Source organism: Panthera leo, chromosome C1 (assembly GCF_018350215.1).
Source record: "Panthera leo isolate Ple1 chromosome C1, P.leo_Ple1_pat1.1, whole genome shotgun sequence".
In the NCBI taxonomy this organism is placed as follows: domain Eukaryota; kingdom Metazoa; phylum Chordata; class Mammalia; order Carnivora; family Felidae; genus Panthera; species Panthera leo.
Genome location: NC_056686.1, coordinates 33,601,001 through 33,622,796, shown reverse-complemented (window position 1 = coordinate 33,622,796; position 21,796 = coordinate 33,601,001). Strand labels below are relative to the sequence as shown.

Below are 21,796 nucleotides of genomic sequence, written 5' to 3'. Positions count from 1 at the left end.
ACTGGAAGAACACAGGAGATTATTTAAGAAGGCGGAGTGTTATCTTTATGTCCCCATTGTCTAGCATGGTGTCTGGCGTGTGGTGAAGCACTTAATAAAACACAAAGCCATGTTCTAGCCCGAGCGCGAGCAAAAAGGGAAGAGAAACAGGTAAGTTGACAGACTTGATTAACAAAACAAAACAAAACACCTTTTCCAACTGAGAGCTTCAAGTAATTACATTTTAAAACTCTCTAATTAAAATAATTTACATGAACAAATGTAACAACTGGGATCCTGCACGCTGCAGTCGCGAAGCCTTTCATCCTTACTTTGATTCATAATTCCAGATGCGAACGGATCGATCCAGAGAGCAGGTGGCAATGAAGGGTTTGCGGATGCACGTGGCTAGCCCGGTGATGGCTGCGGAGTGCAAGGGGTACATCAGATACTCGAAGTGAGCAGGCTCCCCCTGGAGAAATCACACAGAGTGAGATCTGGCAGAGTAAGCAAAGGGCTGGCTGTATACTTCAGCTCCATTACCACCTACGAATGTTAGTTAGCCTGGGTGCACAGATATTGGCCGTGGGAAGACTGCTTTAATATTATGCATATTTTCCAATGCTGCTATTATTTTAAAAGCAATTTAAAATGACAAAAAATGGCAATTAAAAAAATTTTTTAAGGATTTTTTTTTTTGAGAGAGAGCAAGATGGCACAAGTGAGGGAGGGTGGAGAGAGAGAGGGAGAGAGAGAGAGAATCCCATGAGGGATAGAGAGGAGATGGGGGAGAGAGAAGCGGAGTTCACCCGAAGCGGGGCTCGAGCTCACAAACTGTGAGATCATGACCTGAGCCAAAGTCAGATGCTTAAGTGACCGAGGCACCCAGGCGCCTCAGAACTCTGTTCTATAGCTATACCAGAATTTAATGTAGCCATTCCTCTACTATGGGAACATTTCAGTGGATTCCATCATTTGTTATTTAGGAATAATATTAGACTAAACATCCTTGCGGGTTAAGTCTTTGTACCTCTCTGATGACTTCCTTAGCTCCTTCAGCGGAAGTATCCAACACTAAGCTTTTGAATGCGGACGCATCCATTTCAAAAGACATCCATCTTAAAGAAACATAGTGCCAGCTGTGTGACACAGTTACCAGGAAAACAACCAGATGAGGAATGAGGCTGCCCCCCCTGCTGCCCATGTTAGTCCCTTTCTCAGAATGCCCTGGATAACTTGGATAACTGGCTGCTTGAGTGATCCCACTTCTTCCTTCCTGTGCTCTTAGGTTTTAAATTAGCCAATAAAGAGCAAACCCACAAAATCCTAGACATCCCACCCCCCACACTCCAGTAAAGGCAAAGCCCATGCCCTTTCTCTCCCCATGACCTTGCTGTGCGGCCCTCACGTGTGCTCCGTACCCTCCAGAGCATGTAACAAACCTGTTCCCCTAAGTTCCCTGGTGTTTTGTGCTGAAGTGCCTCCTGCAATGATCCTAAGAAGGAAAAGGTCCGGTCCAGCCACAACTCTGGCCGTGGTGGGAGAAACGTCTGGGGGTTTGCTATGAGTAATATTGGCCTGGGCAAAGTGCCGCGGGCATTCCTAGCCAAGAGCATCACTATCAATAGGCTGGGACGGACGCAACGGGTACGTTTCTAGAAGGGGAATACTGGGGGAAATGGCATGAATGATTCTAAAGACCTTCAGAGGCCCTGCCAGACTTCTTTCCAGAGAAATGGCATCACTCCACCGCCAGCAGCAGTGAGAGGTGGGTGATTTCACACGGAGATGCTTCCTGTGACACTGGTTGTACAGGCTTCACATTGTTCTATTTTCGGAGGCCTTATACCTGGGACACCTGAATGAGGAGTGATGGCTGGGAAACTCAATTAGGTGCACGTATTTTAGGCCCATTCACAAGCAAACCAAAGGCTGAGATGGGGATTCCCTCAAATTCTGGCCCTTTCTCACTTATAAACTCAGCTGCATCCACTCAACCTTCCCTACTATCTCGGAAGAAAAGGTGCTGTGCTGGGGTGGGGGGCAGGACAGAGTATTCCCCTTCTTCTCCATCCCTTACCCTTTCTTTCTCCAATATCTTCAACTTCCCTGTCTCTACTGGCACATTCCCATCAGCTTTTGAATACACTCACACCTCTTACCTTAAACACAACAGTAATCCTCTTTCGTCCTTTCTCTGCACTTCTGCCTAAGAAGTTGTAGGATGATGGAGAATCAGACAAGCAGGCTTACCGATTTCACTTGGAATTCATGACCACAAGCCTCCAACGGACTGATAACTCCATGTTTTTCAGTAAGTTCACTTTCTGAATCTCCAAGATACCGATTTCATGCCATTTATTCTCTTTCCAGGCCTTCAGACTCCCTTCCTCTTTCTCCCAGCCCCGAAACTTGTCTGATGACCTTGCCTCATATTTCCTTGATTTTGTATCTTTACTTTCTTCATTCTGTAGCTCAGGCGCAGAGTTGCAGACTGTCATAATTCACGTACGGCCAATTTTTATTTTATATTTCATTCCCTTCCTCTTTTAATTTTCACTCTTGTTCCTCCCTTATCAAAGGCACCAATTAATGTGTCTCATTTGTGTCCTTGGAAATTTTTCTTTTTTTTTTTTCTTAACGTTTATTGATTTTTGAGAGACAGAGACAGAGCATGAGTGGGGGAAGGGCAGAGAGAAGAGACACAGAATCGGAAGCAGGCTCCAGGCTCTGAGCTGTCAGCACAGAGCCCGATGCGGGACTCAAACCCACAAAACGGGAGATCGTGGCCTGAGCTGAAGTCAGATGCTCAACTGACTGAGCCACCCAGGCGCCCCTATGTTCTTGGATATTTCTATACATGGCACCATCCTTCAGACTGCATTCTTCAGTTTTACTTTTTTCTCTCAACCATCTATGTTGTCATGTATATGATTATTGCTTCTACCAGAGATTTGGTATTCTGTGGTATGCATCCAGCTCTTTCACTTCTTTATCACTCCTGGGGACGGACAGCTGGGTTGTCTTCGACTCTCCATTGCTACGAACACGAAGGCGAACGTCTTTGTATGTGCTCTCTAATGGACCGGCATGATGTAATTCCTGGTATGCATCCAGGAGCAGACCACTGGGTAACAAGATATATGCATTCTCTATTCGACCAGGAACTATCAGACTGCTCTCTAGAATGTCTATACCAGTTTACACCCCCTCACCATCCCATAAGGATTCCCATTCTCTTTTGCTCTCAGAAATTCCGGGTGATATCTGACTTTCTGATTTTGGCTAATGCAGGAAACAATTATACCACTGCTCAGGCCAGGCTCTCTGGGCTGCTGGTGCCCCCAGCCTTGCCTCTGGTGCACTTTAAAGATCCCAAACCACGACTGACTCCACGAGACTTCACAATCAATAAAAAAGGAGCAATCTTTGAATTAGAGGCTGAACTCAACAATGAAAAGAAAGAAAAAGAGGAAGGAGGCTGGGCAGAAAGCGACTGCTGCCACGACCGGAGGCAGGATGTCAGTTCTCTCTTTCCAGATGTAAGAAACTATACGCACACTGACCATCTGCCTATCTCTATTTGATGAACCTAACCAAGAGTCAGCCAGACGTGGCCATCATGGCTGTCCATAGCTTTGTGAAGGACAGTGAGGATCCCAATCCTCTAATTCAGGCCTTGGCAGGCAGGGCCAGGGGTGCATCCGGGTGGACAAGATGACAGAATAGCTCTGCAAGTGCTTGAAGGATGAAGATTCCTACGTTAGGAAGACAGCGGCAGTCTGTGTGGCAAAATTCCATGATATCGATGCCCAAATGGTGGAAGATCAGGGATTTCTGGATACTCTGTGGGATCTCATTGCAGATTCACATCCAATGGTGGTGGCTAATGCTGTAGCAGCATTTTCTGAAATCAGCGAATCTCACCTAAATGGCAACTTACTCGATCTGAAGCCACAGAACATTAATAAGTGGCTGATGGCCCCAAATGAGTGCACTGACTGGGCCAGATTTTCATCTTGAACTCCCTAATTACAACCCTAAAGATGGCCGGGAGGCTCAGAACATCTGGGAACGTGTAACTCCCCAGCAATCTCACGCCAACTCAGCGGTGGTGCTTTCAGCGGTAAAAGTCCTAAGGAAGTTTCTAGAGTTGTTACCCAACGACTCTACTACAAGGTAGTAAGTAGTAGAAGGTGGCCCCTCCACCTGTCACTTTGCTGTCTGGGGAGCCAGACGTGCAGTACGTTGCCCTGAGGCCACTTCAGCTGCTACGTCCCACTCAATGGTGCTTTTTGTAGAAGATGGCAAAGTGGAGCACCAGGTATTCCTTGCGAAGGAAAGGATGGTCCCAGTGAAAATGAACTTCAGTTTCAGATTAAGGAATGTCACTTAAATGCTGAGACTTTCCAGCAAATTGCAAAACAACAATGTCTGTACTATTGCCAAGAGGAATGTAGAAGGGCAAGACATTCCGTACCAATCCCTGAAACTCACAAACGGCCTCTGGATTTTGGCTGAGCTACGTGTCCAGACAGAAAACCCAAATTACACACAGTTGCTGAAGGGTAGAGCTCCCGAAGTCTCTCAACACATGTAGCAGGCCTATGGCAGCATTTTGAAAAATGAATAGACTGGTCCTGTGCCCTCTGGCCACCCTGTGATTGGTGCAAGCCAAGAACTCTTAACTGGAAGAAATTGGACCGCCGTGTAGAACCTGAACCCAAACACTGAGGCCACCCACCAAGGTAGTGACTAGTCTAACCTGTGTTAACATTAAGACACAACCTGCTGGATAGTTTTAGCTTCCTGTGAACATCTGTAACCACTGCTTCAATCACTTCCCACCTCTTGCCAACTGCCACTACTATCTATCCTTACTTGGGGGCTTCTCCACGGTGTGCCAATGGCTGGCATTTTTAAGGGGTTTGGTATTTTGTAATTGAAAGCTCATTTCAAAAGCAGAAAAAGACAAAAATATTAAAGCAAGGAAAAGTGTCACTGGGAAAAAAAAAAGAGGCATCTCAGACTTGTTTTAATTTGCATTTTGCTGTGCATAGGCAACAGACATTGCCTGTGAGAGTGGCCAGGTATTGGATTTAATGGATGACAACTTCACAGTGGCTATTACAGATCTGTTCAAAGAACTAAAGAAAACCATGATTAAAGAAGGAAAGAAACTTTTGATAACAATGTCACATCAAATAGAGAACATCACTGTTTAAAAAAAAAGCAAATTCTGTAGGTAAAAAGTACGATAACAGAAATGAAAAATACACTAGAGGCACTCAAAAGCAGATCTGAACTAGCGGAAGAAAGAATCAGTGAAGTTAAAGGCAGATCAAGAAAGATTATGCAATATGGAAAACAGAAAAATGAAGAAAAATGGACAGAACCGCAGGTAAATGTGGGACTCCACTAGACACACCAACACATGTACAGTGGGAGTACCAGGAGGAGAGGAGAGAGACAGAAAGGAGCAGAAAAAAATATTTGAATAAATAATGGACAAAATTCCCCACATTTATTGGAAAGTATTGATGCACACATCCATGAAGCTGAAACACAAAGAGATCCACAGACACATGATAGCAAAAATATTGAAAACTGAAGACAAAGAAAAAACCTTGAAAGCAGCAAGCGTAAGATGATTGATCAGTTACAAGGAAGTCCAACAAGGTGATAGCAGATTTCTCAGCAAAAATAATAAAAGCCAAGAGGGAGTGGGATAACATGTTCAAAATACTCAAAGAAAAAATTGTCGATCAAGAATTGTATATCCAGGGGCTCCTGGATGGTTCAGCTGGTTAAGCATCTGACTCTTGGTTTTGGCTCAGGTCATGATCTCACAGTTCGTAAGTTTGAGTCCTGCGTCGGGCTCTGCAATGCAGAGCATGCTTGGGATTCTCTCTCTCTCTCTCCTTCTCTCTCTGCTCCTCCCCCACTCACACTGCTTCTGTCTCTCTCAAAATAAATATACTTTATTTTTTTTGAGAGAGGGCATAAGTGAGTGAGCGGCAGAGAGAGAGAGGGAGGGAGAGAGTGAGAGTGAGAGAGAATCCCATGAGGGGGGAGAGAGAGAGAAACAGAGACAGAGAAGCAGCGCTGTGCTCACCCGATGCAGGACTCAAACTCATGAACTGTGAGATTATGACCTGAGCCAAAGTCAGATGCTTAACCAACTGAGCCACCCAATAAATAAACTTAAAAAAAAAAAAAATTCTATATCCAGCAAAGCTGTCTCTTAAAAATGAAACATAAAAATATTCCTAACAATGGGGCGCCTGAGTGGCTCAGTCAGTTGAGCATCCAATTTCGGCTCAGGTTGTGATCTCGCTGTCTGTGAGTTCGAGCCCTGCGTCGGGCTCTATGCTGACAGCTCAGAGCCTGGGGCCTGTTTTGGATTCTGTGTCTCCCTCTCCCTGCCCCTCCCCCACTCATGCTCTGTCTCTCTGTCAAAAATAAATATTAAAATAATAATAATAATCATAAAAAAAAATTCCTAACAAGAATAAAGAGTTTGTTGCTCACAGACCTGCCTGCCATGGAATACTGAAGGAGATTCTTCAGGTTGAAGTAAGTGACCCCAGACAGTAATTTGAATCCACCAAAAAACACAAAGAATACCAGTAAATGTATTATGACATTATAAAAGATAATATAAATACATATCTCATCCCCACTTTTCTTTCACCTTATTGAGAAAGCAACTATATAAAAAATATGCATATTATGCATCGTTGGGCTCATGGAAGTGTATTTGCCAATAAGAGCACAAAGATGGTGGGTGGGAGCAAATCCGTATCCGGCTGAGGAAGTGACTTCAGATGATAATTCAAATCCACAGGGACAAACAAAAAGAACCCGAAGCAATGAAAATGTTCTAAAACTGACTGTGGTAATGGTTGCAACAACTCTGTGAGTACGTTCAAGACCACTGAATTATACACTGTAAATATGTGAATTGCACGGCATGTGAATAAATACCAATCGATACTCAATAAAACTGTTATTTAAAAAAAAACCACCATTACCAAGAAAGATATGTTAAAATCTCCTCCTATGATTATTGATGGTCCATTTTCCTCATTGTTCTGTCAAATTTTGCTTTATATATTTTGAATGCATGCTATCAAGTGCATAAAGTTTAAAACCATAATATCCTCTTGATGAAGTGACCCTTTTAGAAGTACAAAGTGACCCTCTTTATCTTTATGGTGCTTTTTTGTTGCAGTATCTGCAGTGTATTTATGCTAGTTTTGTTACTTAAAAACAAAAAAGAAACAATCAACTTCTTCATACACATGCATGTTTGTGCACATGAGCAGGTAGAGAGGCACGTGCAGCAGTATGAGGAATTCTCTCAAGTATAATGGCAGGGTTAAAGGATACGTACAATTTAGACTTGACAGCCAACTCCAAGGGGTCCTCGAAAGGGGCCGCAGCAGTTGCAACCCCACTGAGAGCAGCCGAGTGCTTCTACGGGGCACCTTAAGATTCGAGGTTCTTCTTTTTCCAAAAAAATTTTTTTTTAATTTTTATTTATTTGAGAGAGAAAGAGAGAGAGAGACCGACCCAGAGTGTGAGCAGGGAAGGGGCAGAGAGAGAGGGAGACACAGAATCCGAAGCAGGCTCCAGGCTCTGAGCTGTCAGCACAGAGCCTGATGCGGGTCTCGACCTCACAAATTGCGAGATCACAGCCTGAGCTGAAGTCGGCCGCTCAATCGACTGAGCCACCCAGGTGCCCCAAGATTCGAGTTTCTTCTGCTCTTAGGAAGGGGCTAAATGAGCCCCTGCTCAGAAAGTCTGGATTCAAATCTGCCCACGTGGTAGGCAATCCCTGGGCCGGAAGGAAGCGCTGCTGGGAAAGACTTACCTTGCTAATCTCCGTCAGGGACATGGTGATGCTGTACAGTTGGTTCTTGCTGGTGCTGACGACCAGCGTTTCCTCTGAGGGGCTGAAGCACATGCAGAGGACGTCCTGTTTGTCCGACTGACTCCGCTCATTGCTCTGTGGGTCCGTCGGAATCTGCCCAAGATGCAACACAACCGTCAGTCATGTTCCCACATTGTCCACGTGTCCTTGGGCTTTCGGAGTCCTCGCAGATACTTTCAGCTTACAGATACCCAGACCGGCATGCTGCCAAGGATCCCCCTCAGATGTGGACAAGGGAGGGCTTGAGTCACCTCTGTTTCTGTGGGATTTGTATTCACCCTTAAGTGATTAGTGGCTGACTACGAGACAGCAGCAGCCGCAAAAAGGATCACTCTCTACATCGGAATTTGAGATCCCCTCCGAAAACAAGTGTTAGTTTAAATCCCGCTCCCGCCCACCTGTCAGAAGCCCAGTGCGGGTGCCACCTCATCAAGCATGCCAGCGTGCACTTTGGGGCAGTGGAGGGGAAGGGGACAGCTCCTCTTCCACGTGGGGTGGGTGACAGGGCAGAGAAAAGACAAGGGGTCACACGGCGGCCCTGCCAGCAGCCTCTGAGAGGGCCTGGAGTTGCCAAGCAGACCTCACCTTAGGTTTCCTTTCCCCACCACTGCTCTTCACCTGCTAACCATCAAACTTCTCGAAAGGCTGGCCCGCCCATACCACGTCCACTCGGTTCTTCATTCCTTCCACTGTGTCATGTACTGAAATGTCCTCGTCAACCTTAGAAATGCCAGAGGCCCCTGCTCAGTCCTCATCTTCTGGGCTTTCCTAGATCCTGTAGCGGTGATGGCAGCACCTGCCTCTGGGGGGCTCAGGACACGGAGCTCTCATGTTTCCCTCCCGTGGCCTGGAGTTGTGTCTTCCCCCGTATACCCCCGACTCCTTCCCGCCGTCATCTCCCCCTGCTCTGCCAGCACACTGAGGGCTCTGGGAGAGAGGAAAGTCCCGCCCCACCCCGCCCGGGGTTGGGTGAGCCCTAATATCATCTCAGTGTGCTCACTAGGGAGCGTCCGTCTGCCGCCACATTCATCACACTGCGTAAGCGGAATGGGAGCCTACAGACCGAGGGCCTTGCCTGCGTCCCGCTGCTGTGTGCCAGCGCTCGGCAGCGTCTAGTGCACAGCAGAGCTCAGCGAAAGAGTAAGTGTGGCCTCGCTGCTCTCCTCCGGAGGTGGTGGGGTCCTTGGGGGAACTGGCCGTGGCCGACGCCTCTAGCTCAGGCACCAGGCCTGGAGCCTGGCCCGTGGCAGGTATGAGACAGCCATTTGTTAGACGAGTGAGTGAATGACCACCACTTCTCAGTGTCCTCTGCTGGGCTCTCATTCTGTCTCAGACTCTAAATTAGGAAATGTAAGGTTTGTCCTCAGTCCTCCTTTTTTTGTTCTGTCAGTGACTTTGTCCAAAATGAGGGTTTCGGTGAAAGCAACGGTAGTGAAAATAGTCACAATGATAAATTCTTTGAAACAGTAAAAATAAAGCACCAACTCTGTGCCAGACACAAGCTAAGCGCTGTGTGTGTGTGTGTGTGTGTGTGTGTGTACATTGATCCCACTCCCAAAGTCTAAAACCACATTTCCAATGGATTCGCTTTATTCCAGTGTCTGGTCAAACATCAACTTCCTCAGCGAGGCCTCCCCGAGCCACTCTCTCTAGAACAGAACCCCCTCTCACTCCCTGTCCTTCTCCTGGCTTTATCTTCTTCACAATGTTGAGCCCCATGTGACAATCTGTTCACATCTGTTTGTTCTAAGGACAGGCTCGTAGTGTGTGTGCTTCCCCTCCTGCATCCCCAGCCCCTAGCACAGAGCCTGGCACATAGTAAACCCTCAATACATATTTATTAAATGAATAAACAAATGGAACAAACAATTGTTAAAAATTAAAATTTTTTAAAAAAAATTAAAATTAACAAAACATTTTTTTTTTAATTGAAAGTTCCCCTTGGTTCCCACTCACCTTGCTCTTACCCCCAACTTTCCTACCTGTGGCATCTTTCCCCAGACAGCCAGTCTCAAGGCCAAGGCGGCATCTCTACAAGCTCCTTACCTCTGGTCACCCACATCTACTCAGGGCAAGTTCTATAGGCTTAACCTCCGCAAAGGCTCTCTCCCTTCACATTTTCCCTGCTATTCACTGTGGTGACTACATCTCACCACTTCTTGGCTTCAGTAGCAAAGCCTGATTCTTCATCGTGGAGATAATAACGGCTATCACTTATTGAGCATCAAGCATTTCACACGTGATTTACACAGGTGTTGTGTCATCCTTCTGATAACCAGCAGGGCGAGGGGCTACTTTCTCAGAGAAGAAATAGAGGTTTTGCTGGATTCAGCAACTCATCTCAAGTTACTCAGCCAATAAGGGCAGAGTCAAGCCTGGCTCATTCAGAGTGCGTGTAGCTGCCTCACGTCCAGGGCCTCCGGATCCCCCGCCCCATCCCCACCGCAGGCAGATTGCTTTTCTTAAGTGTCATGCTTCTCCGCTCAGAAACAGGCTGGCTGTGGGATTACACACATGCTCCTCGGGCTGGCATTCGAGATCTTTCAACAGCCTCAGCTCCTGGCTTTCCCTTTCAAGTGATTTCAGCTCGTCTCCACTGGGGAGCAGAGTATCTCCCAGACAAACCACCTGCTACCCCCTCCGCAGTGCCTTTGTTCCACCTGTTCCTTCCACGTGCAACTCCTAACCTGTTCCCTCCCGTCAACTGTTACCCCTCCTCTAGGACCCCTCCTCAAAGATTGCCACCACACGCCACCGAGAGCCTCCCTGGTTCTTCCCCAACCGCAGACGATCTCTCTCCACAGCACTTTGTATCACTTATTCCACAAACATTTACTGAATGCTTTCAAGGTGCCAGACAGTGTGTGCTTGACATTAAATATCAATATATATCCTAACACCATTTTTACGGGAACGCTAAGCTTCAAAGTGCAAACATAACTTGCCAAAGTTCTCTGCCAGAATTCAAATCCAGATCCTCCCAATGTCAACCCCTGTTCTGTCTGCTCCATCCCCAAACTTCCCTCAGGACAAATGGCTCGAGTCCCCATTTCCACTCAGCGCTATAGCCCTCTCCTTCCACCAAACTCCCTGTCAGTGCTCTGCTGCTGGACGACACGTGCCAGGAGGACCCCAGTTCTCCCCTCCTTACCCGGATTTCCCTGCTCTCCCGGTAAATATCCTTCTCTTCCATCTTCTCAAACAGGAGAACTCTCCCCGGCCCAGCGGCACAGGCGAATCCCTTTGAATAGGCTGCAATGGCGAACACCTGGGGCATGGCCAGCTGGCTGTTGTTACTGGCCATCATGACCTGCTCATAGGAAGGGACCGGGGAACTGATTGTCGGAAATTGGATCAGGCTAGAAAAAGAAAACAGCATGTAAAGTTTACAGGCAATCCCAAGGAGAGGAGTTCAGCTAGGGATGAGAATGAAGGGCTGTCGTTGGGTGCGGGAGAAATCGCCCATTGCAATTCTGTTCCCCAGGCCCAAACGCCACCCTTTGGCCTGTTATACAAAGTCCAGAGAAAGACTGGAAGGTTATACATTTATTTGGTAGTCTCACCACCCTGTGTGGTCGCCATTATTGTTGTGGTTGTTGCTAGCATTATTATCCCTCTTTCGTTTAGGAAAAAGTGGCTCAGAGAGTTTTCTAGGATCACACGACTAGTAAGTGGAAGGCCTGAGATTTGAATCTTGCCTCCCTCCCTTCCTCCCTTCCTTTCTTCCCTCCTTTCTTCCACATAACAAATATTTATTGGAATTATACTGTGTCGACAACCCTATGAAACAATGGTAAGTAAGACTGACACAGTTCCTGTCCCTTGAAGCTTAGAGTCTAGGGGCAAGTGCTAAGGCCCATTAGGTGGCAGCTGGGTGGGATGGAAGCAGGACTTTCTGAGGACCGTTAAGGAGAGGTGCACCCATCTGAGATGAGCAGAAGCTGAGAACTCCCAGCTGGTCTGAAGAACAAACAGGAGCATGTGGGTATGTGAGTGTGTCCAGAGGAGTGGGGTAGGTGGACCTACACGTGACCAAACTCAGAAGTAAGAGTGTGCAAGATGTGTGTGGTAGACAGAGGCAGAAGCTGATGCTCCAGATGGAAAGAAGGGTCAGAGCAGCAGGGATGGGTGGGCCAGGTTCAGGAGTCTGGGTTTTATTCTATTTTGTTTCAAGTTTATTTATTTATTTTTGAGAGAGACAGAGACAGAGACAGAGCACATGAGCTGAGGACTGGCAGAGAGAGGAGGAGAGAGAGAATCCTAAGCACGAACTCACGAACCATGAGATCATGACCTGAGCCGAAACCAAGAGATGGACACTTAACCAACTGAGCCACCCAGGTGCCCCTGGGTTTTATTCTTAGAGCACTGGACTCACTGCAGGATTAGGAACATGGCAAACTGGAGGGCAGAGGGACTTACTAGGAAGCTTGTAATAGAATCGTGAGAGAAAAAGGAGGTGTCATGGGTGTGGGGGATGGTGAGAAATGACAGACTGAAAGTTACCGAGGAAGAAGAATCTACAAAATGCCATGTGTTGAGGGCTCAGGCTCCAGAGCCAGGCAGACAGGGCTATGATCTTGGGTGAGTCACTTAACCTATTTGAGCCTCAGTGTCCTGTTCTATAAAATGGGCATGATAATATGTACTATATGGGGTAAGACTCAAGTAAGAATACACATAAAGTGCTTGAAGCAGAGTCTAGTGATACAACGGTATATTTCAATACGTGTGAGAGATGACCATTATTGCCTGAAGTAGAGGTAAAATTGACCTGAGCCCCCACTTTACCTCATATTCTTTTGTCATATTTACACCAATAACACTTCCCTGAGCTTCTTCGTTGGTCTGCTGGCTCCTTCCAAACTGCAAAGTCTTTGAGGACACATGTCCCCAGCATCTAGCAAGGTGCCCTGCACACTGCAAGAGCTCAGTGGCCATTTATGTAATTGAATCAATAAATTAGGCAGCCATTAGAAAATACATTTTAAAAGATCTGGAGTTTTGAAGACTAGTCGTGCTAAAAGGCTTATAAAATGCATGTAAACAAAAGAACTGTATGTAGGCTGTGGTCACAACTGTCCAATTTGTGCTTGAATATAGATGAACATGCGAAAGGCAGAGGGAAAATGAAAAGAGTTGACTTGAAGGTGGAGGGGTTCTGAGTGACTTTTAAAGAATCCCGTTTTTGGCACAACGCTATTGGTATGATGAACATATTTTCACAAGAGCACCAGCCCAGAGGGGTGCCATTACCTCTCCGATTCCCGGATGACCTCCAGGTTCCCGGTCTCGCTGGTGGGCTCCTTGACCATTATACTTGTCTCCCAGCGTTGATCTCCAGATTCAAAGAGGAAGAGCTTGCCTGTATCCGTGCCGACAATGATCTTGTCTTCAGACACCCACGTGTGGGCTAGATAGTTTTGGGGTTCTCCCCTCTGAAAATTGGTTTGCTTCAGGGTGCCCTCGGCAAAGCGGAGAAGCTTAAACATCCCATTGCCAGTGACACAGACCTGAGTGTTATCCTGGGGATTGAAGCTCACCTGCAAAATGTAAAAGGATAAAAGAAAACTACTTATAAAACTAATCTTGGTGGAATTACTTCTCATTTTACTAGTGAATACTTGTTTCAGGTAGCATAGAGTATCCTTTAAACATCACTAGGGCATGATTAATTTTGATAGCACATTTGATAAGAGCACAGATTCATTGTATTTGTGGGGCCCATGCATCTTAAACCAGGAAACCTACAAAAATCATTTTACAAAGGCCAAAAAGAGGATAAGCGGTTCTTGACAACAGCTAAACTCTGGGCCAAGAAAGTGACATGAAGACTCAGCTGGAAACGCAGAAAAAGGAGGATCTGGTGGGTCCGGGGGAAAGGGAGTCTCCTACCAACTGGGAGGTACAGTAAGGGCAGTCAACTCACACCCCTACTAGATGGTGAGCAACTGACGGGCTGTAACACCTGCATCTCTGTATTCCCGATGCGGGGTTCATAGTGGGCATCCAGCTGAATCTGTTAGGGAGGATGTGTGTACTCTGCTCTGAATAGGGATGCTGGACTCAGCCTCACCAAGGCCGAGACGAAATAATCTTCCGGCTCTCTCTGCCTCTGGTCTGATTCTGCGATCACCAAGCAACCTCTGATTACTAATTTCACCTCCCCACTTCTCTATTACTAGGGAGGAAATATACCAGATAAATAATGTGAGTGTTCTCGTAGTCACATGCTGGGTTATTCACTGGCCTCTGGTGAGAATAAGGGAGTCTGTTCCTGAGACGCTGGCTAGCTAATATCTCTGAACATGAGCAGAGCTGAGTTCCTGAACTTGTAAAGCTGAGTACCAGATCCCAGACTGGGGTGACCACACCAAGGTAAAACCTCCCTGGGACCCACTGCCCGAGCAGTCAACCAGCCTCCTCATGGGTCCTCTTCATTTTGCCCCCAAACAACAATGGAAAATTCTGTTCCCCACATAACTGTGATTTTGTTGACACATTCCTCAAGATCAACCACTTCATGTTACGTTCCTGAAATCTACCCACTGCCCAGCAATGCTGTTAGGAAGAAGACAGGACCAGCAAGACAAAGTGAGTTATCAATTCATCGCCTGGGCCTGTGAAAGCAGTTCTGGGCCAGGGTAAAGAAGAGGGGTACTGGAGTCTGAGACTCCTGACCCTGCCACTCACTACCTGTGTGATACTTGGGTGGGTGACTCAACCTCTTGGAGCCTCAGTTGTCTCATCTATAAAACAAGGATAATAATTATGCAGACCATATATGGTTGTTGAGAGATTAATTTAAAAATGCATATTAAGAGGGGCGCCTGGGTGGCTCAGTCGGTTAAGCATCCAACTCTTGGTTTGGGCTCATGTCATGATCCCGCAGTTTATGATTTCGAGCCCTGCAACAGGCTCTGCACTATCCGTTTGGAGATTCTCTCTCTCTCTGCCCCTTCCCCACTCATGCTCTCTCTCAAAACAAATAAATAAACTTGAAAAAAAAAAAAAAAGAACTTTTCAAAAAAAAATGCATGTTAAGAAACTGGCAGTGTTCCTGGCACACAGAAAGCATTCAATAAAAGACAGCTCTTACTAGTTTTATAACTTGCACGATACTTGTTATGCTGGGAGGTACCTGGTAGACAGCATTGTTCTGAGAGTCGGTTCTAATAATAGCCATTACTTTCTGTTTTTCCCACAGCCAATAGACAAGGTTTGACTCTGGAGGTGATGTCTGAGTCAACAGGTATTTGGAGTCTGGAGAAAAAGCCATGCTAATAAATCTCTGAACGGGGAAGTCAAAATTATTAAGGATTTTGCGCTTCCGGCAAGGGATGGATGACAGTTCGTAAATGGTGATGACGGGTTTTTCTTGCACAATCTCGGAGATGGCGAGGTATCGCCGATTGGGACTGATGGATAAGGCCAGCATGCCCTGACTCTTGTCTGAGCCTGCGAACAGAGGTAAAGGGGGATAATGAGAGCAGATCATGCTTTCACCGTGACTCGACATGTACCGGGCACAGTGGTGGCAAGGTTGACACATGGGAGAAAAGGCACAGAAACAGGTAACTGTCAATCCCTGCATTCCCTTGGCCCTGCTATGTCTGGGGTATTAGGAAAATGGCTAGGACGGGTACCTTGCAGAGGCTGAGGTAGGAGGAGAAGTCAAGGAACGATGCCAGGGGAGGACAGGTGGGATAGAGTGCAGGGTGGGGCAGGTGGCAGGAAGAGCAGAGGTGTGCGTGTGAAAAAGGGTACAGTGTGGCTGGGGCATCGCACGTGAGCCCGGGGAAACCACAGGTGGGTGTAGACGGGTGGAAGAGGGTGGGCCTCCATGCCCTGAGCAGCCAGCAGGTAGCGCCCCTCTATTTTCGAGGCTGAGACACCAACTGCTGGGGGCCCCAGGCTGTCTCACAGTTAGGTCATCTGTGTGAATCTGGCCAGTCTGCTGGACTGGCTTTACAGTAAAGCTTGTGTTCTCTCGAAAACCAGAGACGGATGCATTCTACCCCGACTTTTCCTGGAATGTGTCAGTGGTACCTGGAGACAGAGCAGTCATCTTGCAACCATGAGGTAACAAGCACGAGAATAAAAGTTGTGGTCTAGAAAGCAAAGGCTGAGGCAAAGATGAAGGGGCAAGAACTTTATTTGGGAGATGAAATCAGGCCCACATTATGATTTTCTTGGGTCCCTTCTTCCATTAACAGTAAAAATTAATAAAGTGGTTTAAAAAATAAGCTGGTAAAAATTGTATCTTACGACTGCGTTAGCATAAAGAATATAATCCAGACTGGACTTAGTATTATTATACTCATTTTCTTGGGTCTCTAACAGTATCATGGGCCCTGGGCTCTGTGCCTACTGTGCCTTGTGCAAAAGTCCGCCCTGATTCAAGCCCAGGGCAGGGATGGTGAGCAAGGCAGCGGAGAAGTGCTAGAAAGTGATGCCCTGGGCCCTGTGCTGTCTTTCCCAGCAAGCTGAAGGGAGTCTGTCCAGCAGCAGGACCTCTGTGGAAGGGCTTCAGGAAGTGACCGTGCCTTGGAAAAGACCCTAGGTTTGGGGTCGCTGGAGACCCTGCATGAGAGTTTGGAGTTTATCACAGAGGCAAATGAAAAGCCACGAGAGTTTGGAGTTTATCACAGAGGCAAATGAAAAGCCACAGAGGAAGTTTTGGAAGGGTCAGATGCATGTTGTAGAAAAATCCCTCTGGCAACTGTGTGGAAGACAGACCTTGAGGGAAGGAAACCAGTGGGCAGATAATTTCAAAAACAGGATGGCAGTGACAGGCGGTATGAAGGCTGGGATGGGGAGATGAGAGAGATGCCAAGTAGGACCCAGTGGCTGCCTGGGTGAGGCAGGGGAAGGAGAGAAACAAGCAATGATTGACGTCTGGTGACTGGGAGTAGGGGTGACAGCTGGGAAGGAACATAGGCCGAGGGAGTTAGGGGTCATGGCGAAGAGTATGTCCATCGTTTTTTATGGAAAACAGCCCATCCAAAGATTTTACTTTTACTCATGTTTATTTGGTTCTAGTTTTTTCTGATTTCATTTTTTTTTTTTTATACTAAAGTCTTTACTTCCTCTCGGGGCATGAAGTAAGGACTTACATTGATTCCTGTTTCCCAAATACCTGACTAGTTGTCCCAGCACAGATTCCTCCTAATGCTACCTTTATGATATATTCAATTCATTTACATATCTACATATATATAACTGGGTTTTGGGGATATTTATACCAGCACTACATTATTTTTGTAATTGTAGCTTTATCATGCATTTGACAATCTGGCGAGGTAGGGTCTTAAGGAAGAGAGGGAAGAAAAGGAAATGACAAATTCAGTTCTGGATATATTGTGTGTGAGGTGCATACTGTGGGACATTTAGGTAGAGAGATTTAGTGGACAACTGGATATGATTCTAAGGCTCGGAGGAGAGGTTGGGACTGAAAATGCAGACGTGAGGTAAGAGTCACCGTGGGAAGTTGAAACTGGGGGCATAGAGGAGATTGCCTGGGGGAGGCAAAGGAAAACTTCTCCCTCTTTCCTTTTGTGCTTTCGTGCCTGGGCTGTAGCTGGCATAGCATCTATCCTGGTCATTTCCAAGTCCTGCTCCTTTGAAAACACACCTGTCTCCATGGCAATACTGAGAGCTTCTAGAGAGCACAGGCCATGGTTTTCTTTATCCATTCACTCATGCAATCCACTCATTCAATCACCAGTGACTGGCACCAAATGGGTGCTTAATATATGTTGGCTGATTGCAGAGCTTGTAAAATGCCTTTGCACACCTAGTTGATGACGGCCACCTCCTTGAAACAAGTTCACCTCGTGCATGAGTCTCCTCCTATCTTTTGGTTCTTTTTTTTTATTATTATTATTTTTAATCTTTATTTATTTTTGAAAGAGAGAAACAGAGTGTGAGCAGGGAAGGAGCAGAGAGAGAGGGAGACACAGAGTCCGAAGCAGGCTCCAGGCTCTGAGCTGTCAGCACAGAGCCTGACGCGGGACTTGAACTCACGAACCGTGAGATCATGACCTGAGCCGAAGTCGGACAATTAACCAACTGAGCCACCCAGGCACCCCATACTGTAGCAGGATTCTTGCACAGAGAGTCGTGACACCGAGGCTTCTCTTTCCATAAGGAAAAAACAAAAATCTTTCCATAAGGAAAATTACCCGGTAATTTTAGTCCTGGCCATGTGCCCTGGAGAACCCACACAAGTGGATGAGCGTACATATATGCAAGAAACTTTACAGCAGGATGCTTTGTAAAGCAAAAAACTGTTGTTTCCCAAATGTCCATCCACACTAGAATGGATAAATATATTTGGGGCATTCCATTCATATGATGGAACACCATATAGCAATAAAATGACTCAGTTAATATATATTAAGATGTATGAGTCTCAAAAGCATGATGTCAAACAAAAGAAGGTCTTGGCATACGTATAACCATGATTAAACTTATAAAACTTGGTAAATAGCAAAAACAAAGATCTATTTTCTATAAGGCCACACATATACATGGTAAAAGTATATAAAGAAATAAGGGAGTAATTACAATATCCAGGATGGGGTGTGAGTATGCGTGGTGAGAACGAAATCAGGGAGAAACACTGGAGCTGGCAATGTTCTATTTCCTACCCTGTGTGGTGCGTTCATGGACCTTCGCTTTATTATAGTTCTTTAGATATTAGATACATGCAGTGAACACTATTTTGTAGGCATGTGTCAAGATCAAACATTTTGAATGCAATAAAGACTGGAAAAAGAGTGACTGAGTTGTGGAAATCAGGTATAACATTAACAGGACCAGTGTGAACAAACACAAATGTAACATTATACAAACGGTTATTTGTGATTTGCGATTAAACCTCCAGGGCCTTCATCATACACGGTTCCAAAACGTGATGTAATGAAGGTACCGAACTCTGGAAAGCTGTGCTAAACAACTCAAAAAGTGGCCCTGGAGATGACGAAGACAATGATATTGCAGAGGCATGAAAAAAGACTCTAAAATAAATTTTTTTCCATTAAATCAGTGGGGAAAAAAAGTACTTTTAAATTAACATCATTTTACATGTGATTTTAACGATGTATGTGTGCTTACTCTGTTAATGCAGGTGGACGTGTACTCCTTCTACCTTTATAAAACTATACGTATATTTAAGTTGGCCAAAATACTTAACTTTCTATAGTCTTGTCGGGATTTTGGGGTTATATTTGGCACGGTCAAACGCATGGGTAGGGATGGAAAGGTTTTTTACCTGGAATGAATTTTTGCCACTTCTGATCCACATTGTACTTCACACAGTGATTTCCTGAAGGAAATATAATGATTTGTTCATCGAAGAAAAAGATATTGTTGGCCACGTGGGATCGAAGACCAAAAACATGCAGCGACTGAGCCACCACGGTCGACATGGTACCCGGCAAAGAGTTTGCTGAACAAGGAGCGCAGCGGTGAGCGTGGAGGCGCGCGTCGCCCCGCCCTGCCCCGCCCCGCCCCGCCCCGAGCACGCCCCTGGCCCCGCCCCCGGAGCCTTCCTTAGTTTCCGCCCCCCCCCCCCCCGCCCCCAGCGGCCCCACACCCCCTTCCACCGCGACAGCTGTTTCTCCCCTTTCCTTCGCTCCCTCGAGGCTTCTTGCTTCTCCAGAGGACCCCCAACTACGCGCTCACACCTTTGGCGTCTTCTCTTTGGGTCACCAGACCACGCGTGTATCCAGGAGTAAAACCCCTATGGGTCCCGAGCAACCCGGCTCTTTCGGACGCCGGAGCGGTTCCTATAGCAACGGCAAACCGGAAGTGTGGGTATACGGCCGGAAGCGGAAGTCCCGGTGGGAAAGTTCTGCCAAGGCACCCGGCAGTCGGCGTTAGTGGGGCTCGGGTCCACGTGGGTCCGCGGCGTGCGAGCAGGGGGCGGGGGGCAGGCAGCAGCAGCGAGAGGCGCCCCTTTCCGGCCGCGCGGGCCTCAGGCCACCCGGCTCCCTCGACTAGAGTGGACGTGCACGTTCGCTGCGACATGGACACCCCCCCGCTGTCAGGTTCGGACTCGGATTCTGATGATTCTCTGGTCACCGACAGGGAGGTAGGTGTCGGCCGGGCTCGCGGGGCTGGGAGCGGGAGAGGGTCCTCATTCCCCCGGTGCTGACTGCCGATTGTACCCTGCAGTTGCAGGATGCGTTTTCCAGAGGGCTCCTGAAGCCAGGCCTCAATGTGGTGCTAGAGGGGCCGAAGAAAGCTGTGAACGACGTGGTGAGCTCGGGCGCCTGGTCGGGGGGTGCTAGGACACGGGATGCTCCCAAGGCACAGTTGTGCTTGGCGGACTGAGTTCTTGTCCCTGGGAAGACGCAGCCTGGGCATTGTCAGGAGGTCCGGATGTTGGGGTTTATTTAGTGCTTTGTCCGTTGGCCTGTGTCCTTCATACAGGCTCAGTGTCTGATGAATTTCCTAGAGTGGCCTGAAGCAGTGTTTGGCTGAATTCAAGCGGGATCTGGAATGGGTTGAAAGGCTTGATGTGACCCTGGGTCCCGTGCCGGAAATCAGTGGACCTCAGTCAACCCCTCAGAACAAGGATCAGAAAGCCTTTGATCCGGAAGATGACTTCCAGCGGGAGATGAGTTTGTATGTTTGTTTTCAAGTGTGGGAGAAGGTGGGGGGGGGGGGGGGTGGCCCTGTTCGAGAAAGGGGGGAGGTGGGAGAAGCAGTGAGCCTGCAGTCCTCAGAAATTGTCATAAGCCTGAGAGTGAGTAGGAAGGCTTCTTTTTTTACTAAAAAGCTCTAGAAGATTGTTCCTGGTTGAGAAAAGAACCCTTTGGTCCACCGGTTATAATCCAAAGTCTAATTTATTTTATTTTTAAATTTTATTTTGAGGTATTCAGTTTTAAAGTTTTTTGTGTGTTTTCAGTTAAACAGAAACTTGCCTCAGAAGGTTCTTACATGACCTTTTTTAAGGACTACATAAGAATTCATGATTGGTATTAGTTTCCTTTTTTTTTTTTAACGTTTTTATTTATTTTTGAGACAGAGAGAGACTGAGCATGAGCAGGGGAGGGGCAGAGAGAGGGGGAGACGCAGAATCCCAAGCGGGCTCCAGGCCCTGAGCACAGAGCCCGACGCAGGGCTCAAACTCACAGAGTGTGAGATCATGACCTGAGCTGAAGTTGGACGCTCAACTGACTGAGCCACCCAGGTGCCCGAGTTGGTATTAGTTTTTAAGTTAAGGGGTACTTTTAGTGTGGTCACTGTCTTAAACTAATTTATTTTTAGCAGAACTTCCCTTCCTCTTTAAAGAGTATACAGTTAAATCTCTCCTAGATACCAAGTTAATGAAGCTTTATTACATTTTCATTAGTGTGTGTGTGTGTTCTTGCTGGTGGAGGTCAGATGTTGAGCATTTTTCTGCCCCTGGATAACTCCAAGGTCATCCTCGTTGGATAAGGCAAGTGAGAGGGAGTGGAAGGTCTCTCTCCCTTCGCTTATTTCACGTTTTGTCCTACATCCTCAGCTACCGGCAAGCCCAGGCCGCTGTGCTTTCCGTATTACCCCGGCTGCATCAGCTCAAAGTCCCTACCAAGAGGCCCACTGACTATTTTGCAGAGATGGCCAAGTCTGATCAGCAGATGCAGAAGGTAAGAAACAAAGGTTTTCTCTGGAAAGCCAAGGCTTTATACTTAAGTGTAGTCAGCTGGCTTATCTCTTGTAATTTAAAAAAGACTAAGCCCACAGTGTTCCTGGGTGGTTCAGTGGGTTAAGTGTCTGACTCTTGATTTCGGCTCAGGTCATGATCTCACAGTTCTGAGTTTAAGCCCTGGGTTGACTGCTTGGGATTCTCTCTCTCCCTCCCTCTCTTGGAGATTCTCTTCCCCTCTC

At 46.9% G+C, this 21,796-nt stretch overlaps 2 protein-coding genes across 8 annotated transcripts in view; one reads left to right on the top strand and one right to left on the bottom strand.

The window, feature by feature from the left end:
- Positions 1-19,770, bottom strand: part of CFAP57 (cilia and flagella associated protein 57) — a 78,656-nt gene extending 58,886 nt beyond the window's left edge. For 3 of the 7 annotated variants that reach the window (XR_006205781.1, XM_042950609.1, XM_042950610.1), the window contains exons 1-7: positions 19,606-19,688; positions 19,191-19,367; positions 15,015-15,373; positions 13,172-13,458; positions 11,067-11,274; positions 7,856-8,008; positions 312-451 (exon numbers count right to left, since the gene is read on the bottom strand). Coding sequence is in view for 6 of the 7 variants with exons in the window: in XM_042950609.1 (XP_042806543.1) it covers positions 312-451; positions 7,856-8,008; positions 11,067-11,274; positions 13,172-13,458; positions 15,015-15,373; positions 19,191-19,347 (1,304 nt within the window). In the remaining variant the exon portion in view is untranslated. Of the gene's footprint in view, positions 1-311; positions 452-7,855; positions 8,009-11,066; positions 11,275-13,171; positions 13,459-15,014; positions 15,374-19,190; positions 19,368-19,605 lie in introns of all 7 variants that reach the window. The other 4 variants (XM_042950605.1, XM_042950606.1, XM_042950604.1 and 1 more) reach the window with 2 other exon arrangements.
- EBNA1BP2 (EBNA1 binding protein 2) overlaps positions 19,685-21,796 on the top strand; it is an 8,229-nt gene continuing 6,117 nt past the window's right edge. The window contains exons 1-4 of the mRNA XM_042950613.1: positions 19,685-20,012; positions 20,096-20,179; positions 20,379-20,548; positions 21,432-21,555. Coding sequence (XP_042806547.1) covers positions 19,947-20,012; positions 20,096-20,179; positions 20,379-20,548; positions 21,432-21,555 — 444 coding nt within the window. The 5' untranslated portion in view covers positions 19,685-19,946. The remainder of the gene's footprint in view (positions 20,013-20,095; positions 20,180-20,378; positions 20,549-21,431; positions 21,556-21,796) is intronic.